Source organism: Erinaceus europaeus, chromosome 8 (assembly GCF_950295315.1).
Source record: "Erinaceus europaeus chromosome 8, mEriEur2.1, whole genome shotgun sequence".
Lineage (NCBI taxonomy): Eukaryota > Metazoa > Chordata > Mammalia > Eulipotyphla > Erinaceidae > Erinaceus > Erinaceus europaeus.
The window spans coordinates 11,603,073-11,619,022 of NC_080169.1; the positions used below are offsets into that span (position 1 = coordinate 11,603,073).

General features: G+C 56.6%; 1 protein-coding gene across 12 annotated transcripts in view; it reads right to left on the reverse strand.

Moving 5' to 3' along the window:
* ADGRB1 (adhesion G protein-coupled receptor B1) overlaps positions 1-15,950 on the reverse strand; it is an 81,431-nt gene that overhangs the window by 46,580 nt on the left and 18,901 nt on the right. For 11 of the 12 annotated variants that reach the window (XM_060195906.1, XM_060195909.1, XM_060195902.1 and 8 more), the window contains exons 3-17: positions 11,334-11,495; positions 10,551-10,661; positions 10,061-10,225; positions 9,741-9,905; positions 9,175-9,339; positions 8,753-8,917; positions 8,456-8,557; positions 7,894-8,000; positions 7,569-7,763; positions 7,191-7,259; positions 6,653-6,761; positions 5,016-5,159; positions 4,497-4,572; positions 4,191-4,293; positions 1,798-1,841 (exon numbers count right to left, since the gene is read on the reverse strand). In XM_060195906.1, coding sequence (XP_060051889.1) covers positions 1,798-1,841; positions 4,191-4,293; positions 4,497-4,572; positions 5,016-5,159; positions 6,653-6,761; positions 7,191-7,259; positions 7,569-7,763; positions 7,894-8,000; positions 8,456-8,557; positions 8,753-8,917; positions 9,175-9,339; positions 9,741-9,905; positions 10,061-10,225; positions 10,551-10,661; positions 11,334-11,495 — 1,882 coding nt within the window. Of the gene's footprint in view, positions 1-1,797; positions 1,842-4,190; positions 4,294-4,496; positions 4,573-5,015; positions 5,160-6,652; positions 6,762-7,190; positions 7,260-7,568; positions 7,764-7,893; positions 8,001-8,455; positions 8,558-8,752; positions 8,918-9,174; positions 9,340-9,740; positions 9,906-10,060; positions 10,239-10,550; positions 10,662-11,333; positions 11,496-15,950 lie in introns of those variants that run through there. The other variant, XM_060195910.1, reaches the window with a different exon arrangement.

Sequence of the window (15,950 nt, forward strand, 5' to 3'; positions counted from 1 at the left end):
AGTGTGAGCAGGATCACAGGTCAGAGTGTGAGCAGGGTCAGGGGTCAGAGTGTGAGCAGGATCACAGGTCAGAGTATGAGCAGGGTCAGGGGTCAGAGTGTGAGCAGGATCACAGGTCAGAGTGTGAGCAGGGTCAGGGGTCAGAGTGTGAGCAGGATCACAGGTCAGAGTGTGAGCAGGGTCAGGGGTCAGAGTGTGAGCAGGATCACAGGTCAGAGTGTGAGCAGGGTCAGGGGTCAGAGTGTGAGCAGGATCACAGGTCAGAGTGTGAGCAGGGTCAGGGGTCAGAGTGTGAACAGGGTCAGGATCAGAGGGTGAGCAGGGTCAGGGTCAATGTGTCAGCAGGGCAGAGTGTGAACAGGGTCAGAGTGTGACCAAGGTCAGAGTGTAACCAGGAGCAGTGCCTAGCATGTGAGCAGAGTATGACTGGGATTGGGGTTCAGTGATGACTCTGAGTCATGGGTGAAGAGGCCGTCACTCTAAGCAGATGGCCACTGATAGCTTCCATTCCCACCCACCCTCAGTCTCAACTCTGCAGACATGTGATGCTTTGTATCTTGCACAAACAACCACAGACCCAGGACAGCACAGATTTGCACTGTTGCAGAGAAGACAGCGGCACTGGAGTCACTGCCATGGGCTGCCATTTCTGATTACAAGGGAAATGCTTGGGTCCTCTCAACCAAACACGGGGTAAAGGGAGTCCCTCCAGCCATGGAAAGAGAAGCTGTCATGCACAGAGCAGAGCACTGAGGAGAAAGGGGGTGTGAAGCCTGCCTTTTCCCCATGGCCTCTGACCATCCCCACGGTTCTAGGTCCCAGGTTCTGGATTAGGAACCATGGTCTGCACGCCTGAATTTGCACCTGGACCCCAGGTCTTTTCACTAGGAATGCTCACAGTGCTCACAGTGCAGAGCCCAGGATTGTGGCCAGGAAAGACAGACGCATCCATCCAGAGGCAGATCTGGGGAGCACACTGACCCTACCTCTGACAGAGGAAGAGAAGGTGGAGGCCACACTTCTGGGGGCCACTCCTGGACCTGGTGCAGACCCTCCCTGCTCCCCATAAACAGGAAGTCCCGGTGAAGGGGGCGGGGAGCTGAGACTCCCAGAAGACAGGACTCCCCTGCCACTGGGCCAGAATCCAGGTCCAAGGGCCAGTGTCCTTGACACATGCTAGGCCAGCCAGGTCTTTGAGAGCCTTCAGCCATGTGGAGCAAAGGAAATGGAATTTGTGGAAAGGAATTGACCAAAAGCTTCAAACTGTCCTGGGACTGGATGTTGAGGGAATATGAGATATGTATGCAAAGCTGGGCAAGGATGTAGAGCAAGCGTGGCAGGTGTCCCTAACCCAGCGTCCTTGTGAAGGATTGTGCCTAGAAGACCACACCTGGGGTGCCCTCTCAGCCACCCAGATGCTGCTCCTCAGGCGGCCCCTCCAGGCCAGATATACACACACAGGCTGGACAGAAACAGGCAGTTGACACAGGAACCCCTGAAGCCATGGAACTCCCAGTCTCCCATCCCATCCAAGTGGGCAGTGCTCCTCAAAGCACAGTGGGTTAGCTCCAAGAGCAGGGCCAGCTGGGGGGTGGGGTCATGCCCAGTGCCTCACCATCTGTCCTGAAGGGAACCTCCAGGGAGGGTGGGTGGGCTCCATGCCCTTTCAGAGCCAGAATTCACAGACAGGTGGGGATACATAACTCCAACCTAAAACCTGCCCTCCTCTCCCCTGTGGTACTGCCTCCCCCCAAGCCCACCCCTGAGGCTGAGGCCACAGCACTCAGGTAAACTTACACGCCCGTCTCATCCCACAGGATACACGTCTGGTTGGTGGTGCCCTGAATGGAGAGAAGGCGGTATCAGGGCCACTGCCCCCACCCCACAAGCCAAGCCTGGGAATACCAGGACCCCCCCTCCCCAAACACCACACACACATACACACACACACTCACTCACTCACTTACATACACTCACATACACACATACACACTTACACACACATACATACACTCACACACATACATACACTCACATACACACTCACATACACACACTCACACACACATACACACTCACACACTCTCTCTCACACACTCATATACACACACACATACACTTACACACACTCACATACACACTCACACACATACATACACTCACGCACTCACATACATACACTTATACACACTCACATACATACACTTACACACACTCACATATACACACACTCACATACACACACTCATACATACACTCACATACACACACACTCACATACATACTTACACACACTCACATACACACATGCATACACTTACACACACACTCACATACACTCACACACTCATGTATGTACAAACACACTCATACACAGTCACATACACACACACTCACATACATACACTTACACACACTCACACACACACACACACTTACATGCATACACTTACACACTCACATACACTCACACACTCATGTATGTACAAACACACTCATACACAGTCACATACACACACACTCACATACATACACTTACACACACTCACACACACACACTTACATGCATACACTTACACACTCACATACACTCACACACTCATGTATGTACAAACACACTCATACACAGTCACATACACACACACTCACATACATACACTTACACACACTCACATACACACACACACTCACATGCATACACTTACACACACACTCACATACAAACACTCATACACACACATACACACAACTCACATACATACACTTACACACACACTCACATACACACACACACACACACAGGTGTGCAGGCACTCTGGCTGCACTGCTTTGTAGAGAAGGCAGCTGATGAGGAAACAGGCAGGTTCGGGGAGTGGACTGACTGACTGACTGACTGACTGAACCCCCCCCCCCATCATTCTGTGGCTGGTTGTCTCCTATCCCCTCTCTGTGCAGCTTTGGGCAGCGCTGGCCAAAACCCATGTCCGTATACCACTATGGCTGGTGCCAAGTAGTGTACAGGGGTGGTCCCTCCTCAGAAAGGCCCTTGGGGATGAGTGAGCAGGAATGGGGGTGCTCTGGTAGGGCCTCGGCAAACACACCTGGCTGCCGGTCACATGTACCAGTGCTGGGAAGATGGAAGCAGGGCTTCTGGAGGGTGCCTACCAGGACACCATGCTCCCAAAACTGGGGATGGCGGGCAGTATACAGTCCTCACCAATCCTCTTGCCCCATGGCACTGAGGAGTTAGGCAAGCACTACAAGGCCACACAGCAGAGAAGAACAAGGTAGCTTCTTCCCAGAGCCCGGATCTGGGGTTCTAGGCCTGCTACTGTCCCACTTGGGTTTCTTTAAGGCCCACTGGAGAGCCATGAAGCGGGACGGCTTTTCTTTTCTCTTCTTTTTATTCCTTTTCCTTTTCCTTTTCCTTTTTTTTTTTTTTTTTTTTTTTTTGATAAAAAAAAAAGAGGAGTGAGAGAACCAGACTCTCACTCTACTCCATGCAATGCCGGGGATTGAACTCTGGACCTCATGTCTGGAACTCCAGCATTGTGTCCACTGCACCACCTCCCCAGGGTGCTTCAGGGTGGGTTTCTTTCTCAGGAGGGTACGAGAAACAAAGGAACAACCACGCCAGGTCAGAAGTGCAACACTGAGAGCATGGGGCTGGTGTGTTCAATTCAAACCAGCTTTTGCTTTTGTTTTTGTTTTTCCACCAGGGTTATCTCTGGAGCGCTGGCATTATAAACCCACCTTTTTTTTTCTTTTTCTTGTATTTGATAGGACAGAGAGAAGTTGAAAAGGGAGGAGGAGGTTGAGAGGGAGAGAGAAAGAGACACACCTGCAGACATGCTTCATAGCCTGTGAAGTGTGTCCCTCACCGCCTGCCGACAGGTGAGGAACAGGGCTTGAACCCAGGTAACATGCTCACTTAACCAGGTTGACCACTGCCCAGGCCCTCGGACCAACTTTGCTGCAGGCCCAGGAAAGGCATCACCCCTTGCCAAGCCCCTGCATCCCCACAGCTCTCATAGGCTGGCAGGAGCCCCCAGGTGGTTGGTACCCAGATGTAAGAGCAGGCAGTCACACACAGGATGCCATGGGAGGAGTGGCATGTTGACACACGCATGCGCGCGCGCACACACACACACACACACACATGGGCATGGGCACACTCGAAGGGCACTCACATTGTACATGTGGGCAAACTCGATCTCTAAGGGTGTGAGCAGGGATCGAGGTGGGGGTTTCACGGTCACTGAGATGACCTTGGAGTTTAGGACAGTCGTGTTCCTGGAGGGAGGCCAACAGAGGGTCAATAAGGGGGAGGGGGTCACCCCTTCCACTCCCTGGCCCAGCTCCCAGCCCTTTTCCTCAATATTCTTTGACCCCAGCACCCCACAATCTGGCCACTCTCTACACCCAGTGAGCCCCTCTTTTCCAGGTTAGGACTCCCCTGCTTCCCTACCCCCTTACCCCATGCCAGCAGCACCCACCTCTGCAAGGCCAGGAAGCTGCCCAGGTTCCGGTACAGCACGGTGCCAACCACAAACACAGAGGAGTCATCGGCCTCTGGAGGAGAGCACAGATCACTCTCTAAACCACGCACCCTCGACCCCCTCTCTCAAGGGCTGTGTTTGTCTCCAGGAGAAGGCAGGGCTCTAGGGTTCTGTTCACAGTCCTGGCAGGTGGACAGGACAACCAACCCCCTCAACCAATGGATACTGCAAGGCAGCTACCTAAGTGCTAGAAATGATCCCCAAAATCTGGGTCTCTGGATGACCTCCACCCCAAAACATGTCCTCTTGAGAAACAGAGCCTCCCAACACCGAGAGAATTGGGAGGGCTTCCTGAATGAGGAGGCGTACAGAGAAGCAGAGGTGGCCTTTAAGGCAGCAAGCCAAATGCCAGGAGGCCCTCTTTGGGAGTGTGTGTGTGTGTGTGTGGGGGGTGTTACACTCAGACCCCAGGTCCTGAGTCTTTTCAGGGACCCCTCCAGTACCCAGGCCCCTCACCTGCCAGCCCCGTGGAGAAGACACTCTTGGACACAGTGACCCTGTCCTCCGGCACCTTGGCCCAGTCGCCTGTGGCCCTCCAGCCCTTCATGGGGAAGCTGATGTCAGTGGCTCCGCTGGCTGGAAGCTTGTGGATGCTGAGGACTGGGGATGGGGTGGGGGAGGGGCGTAGTAGAGACACAGAAAGAGTGGTCACATGGAGTATGGCTCACATGGGGAACTGGGAGTCAGGGCCAAGTGGAAGCCCCGCCCCACCAGACTGCACTGCTCACTGACTCTACTCACCAGGGGGCTCCCATTAAAATCAGAGCCCCCTCCCCCCCCCCCCCCGGACCTGAGCCTCTCTACGTACAAGATAAGGGCTGTCATGTTCCTATACAGGTTTCTGAGGTCTCCCCAGCTCTCAACAAGCTTTGGGGTCTGGGATCCTGAGCTCCTGGGACAGAAGGGAAAAGTTAGGTCTCGGGAAATCTCCTGGAGTGCAAAAGTAGGGACATCCAGTCAGCCTCCCCTTCAACCACCCAGCACCCCTGTGTTTACTAGCTTTTAGCATAAAGAGGCCTGGGTGTGTAGGGAGCCAGGTGGTGGTGCACCCAGCAAAGCGCACATAGCACTAAACGAGAGGACCTGTGCAAGTATCCGGGTTCAAGCCTCTGGCTTGACCACCTGCAGGGGGGGAATGCTTCACAGCAGTGAAACAGGTCTACAGGTGTCTGTCCTTCTCTCTTCCTCTCTGCCTCCACCCCTTCTCAATTTCTGTCCTATCCAATAAAACGGGGAAAAATGGCTGCCAGAAGCAGTGGATTTGTAGTGCTGGTACTGAGTCCCAGCGATAACCCTGAAGGCAAAAAAAAAAAAAGGGGGGGAGCCTGGATGTGTATGCATGCCTCAACAAGGGAGGTGACAATCTCCCTCTTTGCTGCTGTGTGGATCAGAATTGGAGTCAGCACCTATCTCCGGGGTCCCCACTGCAATGAGGGACACTGACCAGTAAAGACAGTCTGGGGAAAAGCCCCCACACCAAGAAGCTATGTGAAATGTGTCTGAGAAGGGTATATATAATAAAAAGTCTCCACATGGCTACTGCGAAATAGAAATGAGAATCTAGGATGACAGGTAGCCTCTGCCTCCCAGGTCCTAGGCCCATTTGCCATTCCAGTGCCCCCCATCCCCCATTCCCCTGTTCTCCCTTTCTCCCACTCTCTGAGAAGAGCAGAACTATAGAGACTGTGTCAGTACAACGGAGCTGGTGGAGACTGAACCCCACTCACAAAGTGCTTCTGGGGCAGAGCAGAGTAGGGGCCTGGGGGGCTCTGACAGTAGCACTGCCCTGCCTTCACCCCTTTAAGATGTCTGTCCCACCACAAAGGGACAGGTCAGGGAGGCGTGGTACATCAAAATAGCTCCTGGCCTCCAGAGGTGTAAGGAAGGGGAGGGGGAGTGAGAGTCCTCGTATGTCAATAGATGGCAGGTCTCCTGAACCTGGTGTGGGCCTGAGACCCCCATCATCAATCCCACAGTTTCCTTAGACCCCACCTCCAGGAGGTCAGAGCAGCTGCAGGCGAGGGCTCTCAGCACAGGGCCCCAGTCTACGCAAACAGGGACACTGAGGCAGGGCCATAGCAAGGGAGGCTTACCCAGGTTGTCTGTCACCTGGTACGCATCCCGCAAGTCCTTCATGCGGAAGCCAATGACATCCACAAAGTCCTCCACCAGCCGGAACAGCTCCTTGGCATTCGGGCCCATCTGGGGATGGGAGGTGGGTGTGGGCAGGATGCCTCAGACGGGATCAATGCCCATCAGCCTCCTCCTTGGAAGCCCCAAACCCCAGGTGGACATGAAGCCCAAAGGGACTCCTGCGACCAGCTTCATGGGTAAGGGTCAGTCTGAGGAGAAGAGTGGTCAGTACCTTAGAAGCAAGGAGAGTCTCCTTGACAAGAATCACACTGTCAACATACTTTCTGCACCCCTCCTGAGCCCCTGAGGCAAGCTGCTATCCTCTGTTGTGTGGGACCTAACTCAGGAGGGAAGTGATTTCTTCTCACTTAGGACTGATAAGAGGCCCTCCCAGGATATGAACCCAGGGCCCCACCCTCGGCTGGGCTGGGACAAGGAAGGCACCCGAGGCTTGTGTCCACCCTGGTCTGACCACCAGATGCTGAGCTGCATTCATACCAGCTGGGCCTCCTCCCACTTGTCCCGGTTCTCTTCTGCCAGCAGGTTGCTAATAATCTGGACAAAGTTCTGGAAAGAGGATCAAGGATCAGTGCACAGAGAAGAGACATCCAGGTCAGGGAGCAGAGTGTGAACAGGGTCAGGTCAGAGTGTGAGCAAGGTCAGGTCAGAATATGACCACGGTCAGAGTGTGAGCAGGGTCAGGAGTCAGAGTGTGAGCAGGATCAGGTCTCAGATATGCCCAGTGTCCTGTATCAGCTTGTTCAGATTTGAGTCCATCTGAGGTCAATTCTGGGTGCAGGCTGTGTTCAGTTGGGGCTTACTGTAAGCCATCCACCTGCTCACTACCCGACCCCAAGCCTCCTCTTGGAAGCCCACCTGTACGTCCCCAGGGGTGGGGCTGTAGTAAGCCCTCCGGAAAATCTCCGTCATGTTCCTCAGCACGTCAATGGTGGAAAGCAGGTCCCCGCTGTAGCTGGTTCCGTCCTGGGAGATCTCCACCAGCGTCTGGATGACTTCCGAGACCCCTTCCCCGGGCAGGCCTCGCTGAGCCTTGGCCAGGTGCTCCCGGGTCTGGGTACATGAAGAGAATGGGTGCCATGACACCCCCCCTCCATACCCAGAGGGCTCTCAGCCAACAGGGACACTGGGCAGAGCAGTGCCCTGGAGTAATGATGGGGCAGAGGCCCAGAGCTGCTCTCACCATCATCTGGATGTTGCGGTAGTCAATGGAGACACAGCGGATGTAGGTGGGGGGCTCCCAGTAGGCCATGCCTTCCTCATCCAGTTCACAGCGGCGCAGGATGAGGCCTGGGGAGATGGTGGGTCAGCTCTGCCCTCCACCTTTCAGGTGAGGGAGGACCCTTGGGACACAAGAATCCCACCCACGACCTTCAAGTAGGAGCCCCTCTAGCTGGAACCCTCTAGATTCACTAACCCAAGGTCTCTTGAGGAGAGCAGAACTGGCATGGAGATCAGGCCTCCTCTTCTTTCTTTTGATGTATTTCTGAACTTTGGCTGTGCCTGATGCCAAGCAGCAGCTGTCAAACCTTGGGAATCCCATGGAGGCAGAGCTCTTGGCTGTGGGGGACCCTGACTCCTGATCTGTACCACCCCTGTGCATGTGTGTCTGCTCCTTGCACTGACAACTCTATGAGGTGGGCCTATAGTGGCACTTGGGGGCACTGCCTAATCTCTGTGATGATGGAACAGGAACCTCCAATACCATCTGCCCCAAAGCCCCTCTACCCCCTGCTAGCCCTCACCAGTGGCATTGCGAGGGCACCGGACCGTGGCCACCTCTCCTGCCGGGGTCTCTTTCCAGATCACAGTGCCAAAGTTGTCCTCGTCACAGATCTCATGGGGCTCTGCCAAGGGACCAGAGATGGTGAGTAGGAGCTGGATTCTAAGGGGGGGGCTATAAGTGGACAGCAAGTTTGGGGAGGCCATGACCCCCCTGGGAAGCTAACATTATCCAGACAGCTATACCCCAAGCCCACCCTATGGCTCTGGGTAGCCCTCTTCAGGACTCAGCTGCAAGGCTGGGGTGGGGGAACACTCACCAGGACACCGCTGGGCACTGCACTGCCGGTATTCATCCTGTGGGCCCTGGCAGGCTGCTCCCCCAAAGAAGGGTCCGGCGCACATGCGCTCTCGGCGCTGAGTGCCACCTCCACACGTGACACTGCAGCTGCCCCAGGACGCCCAGGCCTGCCATTTCCCATCCACTGCAGGGCATGACCGGGCATGGAACCAGGGCCAGGCCCAGGAGCCACAACAGGGTGGCAGGCAGTGAGACAGAGAGGCAGGAAGGCATGGGGGACATCAGGGTCGGGAGAGGAGAAAGCAGAGCTCAACTCAATACCAGATAAAGCCAAGGGCACCCCGCCCATGACCACACCACTTCCCAGGCTGCTCCATCCACATCCCCAAGTTCAGGCTCACTGGCCCCCACTCACTCCCAGGCCCCAGGAACAGCCCTCACCTGGGCACTGCTGCAGGAAGCAGTCTCGAGTCTCCACCCAGTGGCCCTGACACTCTGCACCTCCATACGAAGGCCCGTTGCACTCCCGAGTGCGCTGCTGCCGGCCCTGAGAGCAGCTGGCAGAGCAGGCGCTCCAGCTGGACCACTCATTCCAGTTTCCATCCACTGCCCGGCCCAGGGGAGGAAGGGACAGGGAGCCGCGTGAACACCGGAGGCAGGAGCATAGATGCTCCCACACCACCACCCCACCATGCAATCTCAGACACCGACTGCAGCTATGTCATGCAGCCATCCCACCGCACAGCCTGGGCACGTCTGAATACCCTCCCAGGGCCCACCACCCAAAACACTGAGCCTAGGACTTGATGTGAATACTGGGGACCTGTGCCACTGCAACTGCAATAGCATATGAATGAGAATGCCCCCCAAGTCTCCAGCCTGATTACAACCTGAGGCCTCAACCACTGAGTCCCACTGGCAGATGCATTTGGAATGTACCAAGCCTGACCTGGGACTGGCCTGTCACCACGGGGCCCTTTTACCTCAGGGCCCTTCCTCTCACCTACCAGGGCACAGGGCAATGTTGCAGAACTTGGTTTGCTTCTCCGGACCCTCACAGGGGTTGCCTCCAAACTGGGGGGGCCTGCAGGTACGCGTGCGGTCCCGAAAGCCCCGGCCACAGGTGCTGGAGCAGAGGCTCCAGGGGGACCACTCATCCCAGGCACCGTGCACTGCAGGAGGGACAGGAGGCTCAACGCAGGATATCCCCACCAGGCCAGAGACCACCCTGCGCCCAGCCCCATCCTACCCAGGAGGCTCCGCCTGACTCTGGCCCCGCCCCAGCGCCCAGTGCGGGCCGGGAAGCCACACCCCCGGGCCGGCCCACCTGGACACACAGCAGAGTTATTGCAGAGTCGTTGTTCGCGCAAAGGCCCGCTGCACTGGGTGCTGTAGGACGACGACACGCAGAAACGGGTGCGGGTCTGCCAGCCTTCGCCGCACGTACTGGAGCACACGCTCCACGGGGACCACTCCTCTGCCGCTGGGTCACCTGCCCGCCAAACCTACAGCGTCAGTGGCTGCCAATGCCTGCCTATGCGGGTGCAGTCACATCCTGGGAGGCCCCCACCCACCACCCCCAGGAGGGATGCGTGTTGGGCAGCAGGGAACTTGCAGCGGGCTGACCACCAGGGTGTGTCACTGTCCCCAGCAGGCGGGGGCCAGGTCTGTGCTATCTCTGGGCCTAAGAGATTGGTCCAATTGTGGCGACTATCACTGTTACTTAGAACCAGCAAACATGACTTTGCCCTAAGGGTCCAGCCCTCTGACCCACCTTCCAGCTCCAGCAGTGATGCCTTCAATTACCCGCTGCTCACCTGTCTGTGGGGCAGGGAACCCAAACTGCTGTAGTTCATCTCCCAGCTCGTCCCGCCGCCGGGCATCCGTGGACCTCAGGGACTGGCTCCGGGAGTTGGTGCGTCCTGCCGCTGCAAGCCAGGCTCAGATCAGCATTGGGGCAGAGGAGCAGCCGGCCGCAGCTGGAAGTCGGCGCTCTCAGCCCCGCGTCCCTTAGCCCTGTCTGGAGTGGAGTTGGGCTGACCAGACTTCGGTCAGCTGGGTGCCCGCACCCTGCACCGCCTGTGTGGGCTCCAGGGGCCTCTCCCTAGGCCTCCAGGGGGCGTGTTTGAGTGACAACACCCAACCCTCTCAGTGTCCCCTACCTCGGCTTTGGAGTTACACCTAACCCCCCCCCCCCCACACACACACACACACGCAAGAAAGCAAAAACAACCGAAGAATGCCAGTCTTATTATAGCCTGATTTAATTTTATGGAAGCACTAAAAAATACATGAGGTCATTAGAGAACCTTATTAGAGAAATACATCCTTCAGGCAGGATGGGGCTGGGGCAGGCTTGACTGGTTGCGGGGAGGGGGCGGGGGAAAGGCTTGCTCGCCCCCAACGTGCACCCTCCAAGCCCCAATCCACATACTCGCCCCTGCCTAGATCCCACCCTAGCCCCGCCCAGCCCCTCCTCCTTGGCCCGCCCCTTCCCAGAGCCCTCCCCAAGCCTCAGAGGGTCTGCGGGTTCCAAGGTTGCAACAAACTCCTTTCACCCTGCTCCGCTCTCGTCTCCCCCAAGTGGGTCTCGCACTCACTGCCGCAGGCCTTGCGGTTGCACAGCCGGCCCTCCTCCAGCACCCCCTCGCAGCCGCCGCCCTCCACGCCCGGCTTGGGCAGGCAGGTGCGTGTCCTCGTCTGCAGGCCCCCGCCGCAGTCCCGCGTGCACTCGCCCCACAGCGACCACAGCTTCCAACCTCCTGGCGGGAACCAGAGAGGAAGGGTCAGGGCTGGGCAGCGGCAGCTGCGTAGGGTGCCCCTCAAGGGATCATCTCAAGGGGGCCCATGGAGACCCTCAAGTAGGATGGCTGGGAGAGTCCGTACATTGAGCAGGGAAGCCTTCAAGTCCTGGACAGTGGCAGAGGGGCACAGAGCAGGGGAGGCCACCCCATGGCCTCTGCCACCCTATCTAGTCTTCTGCCTTTAGGATACCAGAACTTGCACCATCTTCCCCACCCGTCAGGCCTAGCGGGGCACTTTGACATTGCGCCCACCTACGTGGAGGTGAAGGGACAGTTCAGTTCATTGCAAAGAGGCCCTGGCACTTCTAGAGTGGCCTAGTGCTTTCTGCCTAAGTAGGGCTGGAGCAGGGAAGCAGGGCTATGGAGGGACAGGTCACACTGGCAGGAACCCTAGAAGGAGGGCCCAAGTGCAGAGTCTGAGGGGGCCACCAGAGCCCAAAGCATAGGTCCCATGTGGCCCCCATCCCCACTGACCATGGGTTGGCCAAGTATATCTGCTATGGCCTCCTGGCTCTTTTCTGCAGGTAATAGGGTCATGCTTGACAAGCTCAGTGATGTGTGGCATGAAAGGGTCAGTAAGGACAGAAATGGCATGATCATAGAATGGGTGAACACCAGAACCACTTGGCTCTTCAGCAAACTCGGTGCCCAGGCCTCTGCTTCCTGGAGGAGCCGCTGTGCCCTTCCCCACTTCTACAAGATAGTTGTGCACAACGTCCCCACTCCACACCCCTACCCTACCCATACACACACACACACACACACACACACACACACACTCCTGTGCCTGTGCTATAACTGACCAGCAGGGGGCACCAGGGGCCACACAATGGACGCAGGGACCAGATGAACCTCCTCCTCCCTGTAGAGTGTATAGTGGAGGTGTGGGGAGGCTCCCACACCCTTAAGTCTGTTGCAGAACATTCTCCCCTTTTGCTCATGGAGCACCTCCCCCTGGACTCAGATGAGGAAGCCTGCCCTGTCCATCGGGCACTGAATAACCAAACTGGCCCCACAGTGCAGGCCTAACTTGGGGCACACAGCAGTAGATGGGGCAGTGGAAGGAGCCCAGGCACAGAGAAGACAGCCAGAAGAGGGTGGCAGCCTTCAACCTTACTGGTGGTGGGCCTTGGGACTCAGTGGTGGGCACACCCCAGTCCTGTCCCTGGTTGGCACCAAGTGTCACACAGAGCTCCTAGAGGGCAGTGGAGACCTGTGGGGAGCTGGATAGGGCCAGAGTGGGGGCAGAGCTCCACTTTGCAAGGACCCTCACAGTGGAGGTGGAGCATCTGGCTCTGTGCCCCTGCTTGGGCCTGGGCTCCCTAATCTGTGGGTTGAGACCTTGTTGCCACCTCCTGCCATTAAGAAAAGACCCAGGCCTATGAAGGAAAGGGGTGTTCTGTTCTTCCAGCGGGGAAAGGCCCATCGGGGAAGTGTCAAACTTCACCCACTTGAAGAAGGGTGTACCCCCACCCTGAGGCTTTGCGTGGAGCTGCATTATGAAGAGGGCTGTGCTGACCCCCTCCACTCCCAACACACACACACACACACACACACACACACACACACACACACCTGTCTTCTCAACAGTTGGCGTCTCGGCTCCAGGAGTCTGAACCCCAGTGTGCCCTATTTATAGTGAAAGAGACTAGCGGCCTGGGGTGAGACCAGCCCAGAAAGAGCTGCCCTAGGTCGGGAGTGAGGGCTGCAGCAGAAGCTCAGAGCGTCGATCAGGGGTGCTGACGGGAACCACTGAATCAGGGTGCTGCTTGAATGTTACTCACCCTAAGCTGTAAATGCAGTGAACCCACTCCAGAGAAGCAGGGAAGGGGCTGTGGGGTGGGGGGGTGGGGGGACACCCAGCCTTGATTGTTCTCCACAGTCCATAACCATGACCTGTGGAGGCACTGGGAGGTCATGGCAAACCCAGGACAGACCAGAAAAGGAGCCAGGGTTGGAACCCATGGGCAGATGCCATTTGCTCCCCTGTGCCCCCACAGGGCAGGCCTCAATGCTCTCATCTGTCAAAGACCCCCACCCCACCCCACCCTACCCCACCCTGGGGCTGTGCGCCCCAAACAGAGATGTCCTAGGCATCCAGACCCAGAGCCAGGGACAGAACAGGCACATCCTGCCCCGGCCCTGCCCCCCCCCACGTGGAAGCCTGAGTGACGTGGAAGCTGGCAGTGGGTGGGAGAGAGAGAGGGTGTCCAAGCCAGGCTCATCGGAGGATGCCGATCGGTTGCCATGGCAACTGCTGCAGCACTCCCGTCTTTCAGGATAGACTCAGGTTAGGTCTCAGCTGCCAAAACACCCACGATTTCAGGGCTGGTTACCTTGGTGACCCAGGTGGTGAGGACTGGGGACGGGGAGAGAAGAAAGGACACAGCAGGAGAGGCAGAGAGGGGACCACGGGCTCAAAGGACAGACAAAAAGCCCCACCAAGCCAAACCTTGATCCTGACTCTGATCACACACTGAACCCTGACCCTGGTCACTTTCTTATCCCAGTCCTGGTCACACTGGAAATACATGGCCCCTGATCCTCCTCCTCACAGTCTGAGCCCAGATCCCCTTCACAGACCGATCGCACACTCCCACCACTCATCAACACTGGTGCAAGGAGAGATGCTATTTTTGCTGCAATTTTTTTTTGTTTGACTATGTGTCGCCACACACTGCTGACATTTGATAACTACTGAGTGAATGCACCCTGACGCGGGGATTCCCAGGAAGGGTCCTGGGCCTGCAGTGCAGACACCCTGCTCTGGGTGGTCACAATGCTTCTGGGCTGGGTGTGCTGTGAGGGGGCAGCAGAAGCATGGGCCAGGCTGGGGGTGGGATGCCCCTCCAGGCCCGGAAAGAAGCCGCCATTCTTCCCACCTTCAATGTCCCCTCTGTCTGGGAGCCTCATTTCCATCTCATTAAAGGATGAATGGAGCCAATTAACGGCCACCGGGCAGCCTGGCCACCCAGGAGAGAGGGCACATGATGGTGAGGGTGCTCCAGCCTCCTTCCTACTCTGCCACTCCAGCCTGGAGGCTATGACCTCCCTATTCCTGTGCCCCTAGATCAGCTGGGATGGGGTGCTGGGGAGGTCCTGGGCTTTCCTGGCTTCCGGAATCCCATTTGGAGGAGAGACTCATGCACTTCCCTTCTTGGCCAGCAGATGTCTCCCCAACCCTGCAGGTGAGGTCCCAGTGCTCAGTGCCCAGTCCCATCTCTGCCTGTGGTTCCCCAAGCTCCCACTATAAGGTGCAGCTCCCTGGAAGCCTTTGCACCACTTCCCACCAAATTAGGGAGTCAAGGCCTGTCTTAGGCTCCCAGAATCCTTCTCTGAGCCTCCCTGTACGGATGTCCAAATGGAAAACAAAGAAGACAGGATAGGTCCCTAAGGCCCTTTCCCCAAACCACCTGTCCATAGCTCCCTTACCCAACAGGGCCTGACTCAGCCTGCAGGCTCCTCTCCAGGGCCCAGGATGCCACAGTCTGCCCAGCATCAGGCACCATGGACTCTCATTTTGGTGCTCAGAAAACCCACTAGGCCACTCTTACCTCCTGAGGCCTAAGACTGTCCCCTAGCAAGGACACCTTCTCCTAGCAGCCTCATGCAGCCCCTATGAACAGGTACCATTTATTTCATCCTCATTTCACAGAAGAGAAACTGAGGCCCACCAAGCTGCGGTGTGGCTGATGAAAGAATAATTTGTTTTTTGGCTATCCTAGCAGGATGTCCTGCTTCCAGCCTGAAGATGGCTGGCTCTGCTTTTGGCATTGAGGAGCCTGCTCCTTGTTGTTCTGGGAAGCAGAACCCACATAAGCCACATCCTTCTCCCCCAACACACATCCAGGGCAGGAGTGTGCACAGATCTCACAGGGCCCTCTCCCCAAGGACAGTAGCACAGGGCTATTCCCAGTTGGCAGAGGCATCTGTAATTTCAACTCTAACCTGACTTTCCATGTTTTCTAAACTGTGTACAGAGCATCTCCCCTGCCTTGGCCACAAAGTTAAGTCCTTGCAGGGGAGACTTGTTGTATGCTCTCCCCCTGCCAAGAAAATTGGTTCAGTCCTGCTAGTTTTCCCGGGCTGCTTGTCCCCGCCCCAAGGAACCCCGAGAGAGTTCCAGAGTTCGAGAGTTCTTGGCGCCGCCATGTGAGAAGGAGGCAGGAGAGTTCTGTTTGGTGATTAGTTTGGGTTAGTTTATGAATCGTTGTTCTTGAATAAAGAAATACAGCTTCTATGCCCAGCCGTGTGTCCGCGAGTCTCTGTTACCCGCCCGTGAAGCTAGCCCGGCCTGCTGGAGCATCCAAATTTTAACAACAGAGACTTAAAGTCTTTCAATGACCCAGCCCAACCCAACCCTCTGCCCTCCCCCAAGACTCTGGAATTGGTCTTCATAGGGATCCCCCTCAT